Genomic DNA, 6,000 nt, shown 5'->3' with positions numbered 1-6,000 from the left:
CTCACACAGGTGCAGCAGAGGATCCAGGTGTTATTCATCACTAAATCACTGCCAGACTCATACAAAAGCAGTGTTCTGGGTTTTAGGGTGTAGCTCCTTTCTCTGTCTGAGGGAAGCGCAGAGTACTGGTGAGTGTTTAGTTGTTTATTTAAGGTTGATGTGAGTGGGAATGAGTTTATTATTTGTTCAATTGAGCATTATAAGTTGGTGTTGGCTCTAATGCTCCCAGAAGCTGAAGCTATTTAACCTCAATGCCCCAAATTAGACCTTTGTTTCAAACAGCAGGATCACAGTCTTGATTGCATTTTATTTCTTTGTTCTCAGGCTCAAAATGTCTGGCCGAGGGAAGAAAGCTGCGCCTAAACCAACAGCTAAAACGTCCCGGTCTACCAGAGCTGGGGTCACCTTCCCAGTGGGCCGAATCCAGAGGATGCTCAAGAAAGGCCACTATGCGGAACGAGTTGGCACCGGTGCTGGAGTTTACCTCGCAGCTGTCCTGGAGTACCTCTGCGCTGAAATCCTAGAGCTGGCAGGAAATGCTGCCCGTGACAACAAGAAGCAGCGCATCGCTCCTCGACACATCTTGCTGGCGGTGAAAAATGACGATGAGCTCAACAACCTTCTGGCGGGGGTCACGATATCAGAGGGTGGTGTCATCCCAAATATACAGGCCACCCTTCTCCCTAAGAAGACCAAAGGACCCAAGGATGACGGTTCCAAGGATGTCGAGTCTCAAGAGTTTTAATGTGAATGTTACCTGTTACAGAGTCTCTAACTTATTATTAAAGAGTTGTTTTTTAAGTATGTTTGTCTTGACACTTGGGGGTGTCTTGGTAGCTGCTAGAAGGAAGAGCAAGTTTCTCAAAATTTGCTTAACTTCCTAGTTTCCCTTCACATGTCAATTACAATTGCATGCCAACAGGCCCAACCACTGATTCAGCATCTCTATAGTTGCAGATGGCAACTAATTGCAAGGGAATTTGGAGTTCTAACTTGATCATGCAAATCTGAAATTTGGCAGGCCTGTGAAAGATGGCATCTACCTTGTCGTGGACTAATTATTCAAAATTTCAGAACGTCTGCCAAAGCTCTAGAACTCAAATCCCACTACTGGTTGCAGCCAACAAGTATTTGTTGGCTGTGAAAGACTGAATAAAAATATAAATGTAGCCCAGGACTGGAATGCTCAACTCGGTTTGTCCACTGAATAAAAAATACATGTTTACATTTTTGCTCAACAGAACTTCCTGAGGTTGACTGTGGCCAAGTTATCTGACAAGTTTGTGTTCCTGCTAAAGCAAACAGTCAGTTAATTGAGAAATGATTGTCTTCATGACAACCTTGACCTGGTTCACTGCTTTGAAGAAATTATTGCAACTGAGTGATAGAAAATCATTTTTTTTGATTTTCTTTGTACAGTATATCAACTCATGTATTCCCTGTGGAGAAGAATAATTACACAACACCCTCGTTGTAGATCAAATGCATGTTAAAGCTGAATATTCACGGAAACGTTAAAAAATGTCGCCCTTTTTGCAGCCTTTTGTAACAACATTGTGTGTGTTGAACGCACCCCGTCGTGGGAACGACGTGCTGACGTAGGACGTGTGAACAACAAACAGTTGTTGGACTTCAACAAGCTAGCGAGGGGCAACGCTAGACAAAAACAGGTCCAGCTGACTTCTCCCGGGGAGAGACACGTCTGCTAGACCCGGGCGGTCGGAATACCTTACACAAAATCTCCTAATAATTAGCACTGTTAGCACCGGCACGGGTTGTCCCGGCTCGGTTCCCTAGCGCGAACGTTAGCCACCGAAACATGCTCATTGCTCGGAGTGTGACGCCTGATTTTTTTCTCGCCGCCGCTGGTCGAGGCTTGTGATGCGAGCCGAGTTGCAGCACGACAGAGGGTGAGACAAGAGCGGAATATATCTTTTCTGGACACGGAAGAATGGACTTTGTCGCGGAGAAACTGACGGGCTCACTCAAAGAAGCAGGCATGCGACCGTACACGGGCCTGGACGTCGTTGTTGGACAACAACTTTAGCAAGCTAGCAAGCGTTAGCTCGCTTTAATTCAAGCAGATGAATTGGTTCGGTGTCGGACAGTAAGCTCACTTTGCTTTGCGTAATGGAGGCACCCTGAGTGACTTATTCGTTCCAATTGATTGTCCTGGTCCTCGTAAATACTGCTGGCAATGTGCTGACGACCGGGAGCAATAGGACACGGTTTGCAGAAATTATCAAGAGCTGGTTACCTGCCCGGGTAATAGTTCAACAAAGTTCCTTCGTGTGGTCTTCAAATAATTACTTAATATCTATTTCATGCAGATATCACATATTTATTGCATTGATATTTGTGTGAAATTGCACTTTAATTACTTGATTTTTCATGCACCAAAGTCACCTGTAATTTAGGGTTTGATAACTATAATTTATATGAACCCCAATACGAGAAACAAGTAAACATATAACTTTCTCATTGCACTTGAATATAATTTGGTCACTACAGGTCCAAGATAGGTGTTCATTTGCATATATCGTAGAGACAGAGGGCAGAGACAGGCTTATCCATGTGAATTGGTCTCTAGTCACTGTTTAACCCAGCTGTGTGGCACAGTTTAAGACTGAGTTTCACTGGAAATGAAAACATGAATATCGAAGAGCAGTGTCTAGATTTGTGCAATGTCAAGACAAAAAGCAACGTGGACGATGATCGCAACACTACCAACAACACAGAAGGGGTCACCCCCCGGATCTCTGAACTGATGACGGACAGTAACACAGAAAAACAAAACATTGTTCCCACAGAGGCCTCTGAAACCTACCTGATGCCTCAGCTCACTGACAACCTCCAGGCTGCCGAGGAGGACAACCACCAGCCACAAGACACACTGGAAATTGATGAAGTCAATGGAAACAGTGCCCAAAACACCCCTGCCATAGTGAATCCCACTGACTTGATCTTTTCTAACGATGACCAGCACAAGGGTGACACTGGGGAGGAAAAAATGAAGGAAGAGAAGGACAGTGATCCTGCAACGCTTGTGGAAGAAGGGGAAGATGGTGGGGACATGGACATAGGTGTGGATCTGAGTCTTGATGAAAGTGGGGTGTTGGAGGCTGAATCTGCAAATGTTCGATCATTTTCAGATAATACTTTAGACTCAGAGTCCACTCCTCAGGATGTCCCAGCTGGCAGCACGACAGAAAGCCAGTCAGATGCAAACCAGACGTGCAGCACAGAGGCTTCTGTCACGGACCAAGCTGGACTGTATCCCTCAGTGCAGGAGGAGGACGATAAACACAAACCAAGTGGCAAAAGGGTGACATTTCCCTCAGATGAGGATATCGTTTCTGGAGCAGTCGAGCCAAAGGACCCCTGGCGACATGGTAATACTTGTTTGTTTTTGCATGTCTGTATGTGCGAATGATTTTCTATTCATTCTAGTTGTCTGCTGTGCATGCATGAACATGTCAGTTCGCTATGGTTTGCCAGAATTTATTCTCACAGGGCTTTTAACTGCATTCCCCCACATCTAAAAAGCAGTTGCTCTATTCAGATTGGGTTTTGAAACGTGCCCTGTAATCGTGCTGATTTCATGTGGAGTCTAAACGTGATTGGTGCACGCCACGAGAGGTGTGTCGGTGTGCAGGTCTTTGAAAGGAATGTTCTTTTGTGTCTTTCTACAGAGCTTGTCATCTCTTGCAGGGTCACACTACAGGCTGTTTAGGCCTCAGGCAGCACCTGTGCCCCCGCCCCTTTTGCAAACAGGGGATCAAATGGACAAATACATGAAATAAAAGCTTTGTTGGCTTTTTATCCCCCCCCCAAATACAACTGTTTATCTATATATAGGCCCAGTCCTGTGATGTGTGCAGTATTGTGAGTGAATCCCAGCACTCCTTGAGGTGTGCCATTTTCCACTGTAGGTTCCTGTTTGTTCATTGAAGACACGTTGAGGGAAGCTCATGGAGGATACAGCACTGCCTTTACTGTGTTGACATAAGGTTACAATTAAATAAAAAGTTGCTCTTTTACACTTAGTTCTCAAAATAATATGTTTTACAACAAATGCTATTCATGTAAGTAAAGATAAAACTTTGTTAATCCCCTAGAGGTAAATTTAGCACAACAGCAGCATGAAAAATTAAACCAGACAGCTGGATATGAGGAGAATACTGATATATGGGGAAACTGCACACAGATGCATACAAACAGTTTGGCAGAAGTACTCTTTATTTAGGCATAGTGCTTGAATGTAAAGTATGCACAAAAGCAATTGCATTTTCTGCCAATCCAGATCAAATACCTACTGTATTTGGATATTGATTAGTACTTATATTTATGTGTGTGTGTGTGTGTGTATTTTTTTTCCTTTCATATATTTCATTTTCTTCTATTTTTATTTTTGATTACATTTTTTCCTTATGTTTTAGATCAAAGTCAGCTTTTCTGTTTTTGCATTTAGTGCCAACACAATGAAATCCACTTTTTATATAAAATGAAAGTATTCTTTGCCAGTTTTTAGTTAGTGTTATGAAGTCTTATTTGCTTTTACTGTTGTTGTGTTTAGGTTTTGGAGCCTAGTTTTTATGCATAGTTACTCAGCTTTAGTATTCAGTAATACATGTAATTCATGTGTGAATTTTTTGTTTGTTTGTTTTTTTGTCTCTTTTTGGAGGAGCTGGAAAAGTCAGTGTGTGATCATGATCTGAGCGTGACTCACACACTCCTTCAACTGGTGTGGACAATGCACACTATTTAATAAACCGGCCTACAGTCCTACTGTGAAAGCTGGTGTTTGCTCACAGCACTGTGACAGCAGTCGACATAGTTATACAGTTGACTTGAGTCCGAGAAGATGAGAAATTGTGTTACGTATACTGCCAGCCTTACAGTCTCAGTGTGGTGTGACCTGTGTGGCATTAAGGGTAAGACATCGAGAGTCCTGCTTTTTTTTTTTTTTTCCCTGGTGTATAAAACCAAAAATGTAGGACAGACTCAGGCAAAGGTCAGTGATGCGAGATGTCCAGATGGGGGATGGGGAGTAGAAAGAAGCACAAAAGCAGCAAGGTTAATATGCATGAGCAATACTGTCTCATGTTCAGCTTAATTTCCATTGTTCTGTTAACACCCCAGTTGCAAATGATCAGACAGTCCCTCACAAAGACAATTATGTTTTCCGTCATTCATCTGAACACGCGAGGTAGCAACACGTTCCTCTAAGTCGTCAAAATACTTTCCTTTTTTTATTGCATCAATTGCTGTGACGGTTGCTTTTCAAAATAGTTTTGTTATCAGATAACGGCACCGTTGCAGCACACATGCCAGGCATCCAGTCCGACTGTAAGTTAAACATGAAATATCTTTAGCCAGTAGGGCAAAGTCCAACCAAGTTATCCAAGTTTTCTGGGCCTTCGTGAAACACGATGGCCAGTAAAGTATATAGGTGATTGTAATGTGGGTTTAGATTGTTTATCAAGTGTATTTATCGTGTAGTTTATTTAAGTTCCAAAGGTCCAACTGATTGTGCTTTTGATAGAGCAGCAGACGGGCAGTTGGTGTCTGTGGAGTTAATCACATGATGGAGAATGTTCAGGTTTTTAATGCATCAAAACATATTTTTAGACCTGATACAATAATTTGGACTCCAGGAATTCAAACTCTCCAACTTTGATATGCTTATGTGATTTGAATACAGTTAATAAAAGTAGATTAAATTAATACATTTAGTGCTTGATTAGCAACTATTGATCACATTATAATCTAAAGAAATGCCAAAGATTTGCAGCTTTTCAAATAAGATAATCCTATGCCTTTCTTTGTCCTGCATGATTGTATACTGAATATTTCCCCAGCTGACTGGACAAAAACAGATATTTAGTTATTGTGATACATTTTGACAGTTTGACTAATTACACAGGACATTTCTCACAGTTTTAAAATATTTCTTAGTTACAACCTTAGATTGAAGTAATTTGGTTTGTCATCTTTATA

At 42.0% G+C, this 6,000-nt stretch overlaps 2 protein-coding genes across 4 annotated transcripts in view; both read left to right on the top strand.

Moving 5' to 3' along the window:
* The first annotated feature begins 331 nt into the window (after nucleotides 1–331).
* LOC103364525 (late histone H2A.2.2-like) lies at nucleotides 332–745 on the top strand. Its single transcript, XM_008291675.1, has one exon. The coding sequence runs from the start codon at nucleotides 332–334 to the stop codon at nucleotides 743–745; it is 414 nt and encodes a 137-aa protein (XP_008289897.1).
* Nucleotides 746–1,623: 878 nt separating this feature from the next.
* ppp1r37 (protein phosphatase 1, regulatory subunit 37) overlaps nucleotides 1,624–6,000 on the top strand; it is a 46,096-nt gene continuing 41,719 nt past the window's right edge. For all 3 annotated transcript variants that reach the window (XM_008291674.1, XM_008291672.1, XM_008291673.1), the window contains exon 1: nucleotides 1,624–3,392. In XM_008291674.1, coding sequence (XP_008289896.1) covers nucleotides 2,651–3,392 — 742 coding nt within the window. In that variant the 5' untranslated portion in view covers nucleotides 1,624–2,650. The remainder of the gene's footprint in view (nucleotides 3,393–6,000) is intronic.

Source organism: Stegastes partitus, unplaced genomic scaffold (assembly GCF_000690725.1).
Source record: "Stegastes partitus isolate 25-593 unplaced genomic scaffold, Stegastes_partitus-1.0.2 Scaffold754, whole genome shotgun sequence".
Classification (NCBI taxonomy): domain Eukaryota; kingdom Metazoa; phylum Chordata; class Actinopteri; family Pomacentridae; genus Stegastes; species Stegastes partitus.
Note: the sequence above shows the minus strand (reverse complement) of the source record. Positions and strands in the feature narration are given on the sequence as shown.

Coding starts and splice junctions, on each gene's coding strand:
- LOC103364525 (XM_008291675.1), top strand. CDS start 332: ATGTCTGGCCGAGGGAAGAAAGCTGCGCCTAAACCAACAGCTAAAACG.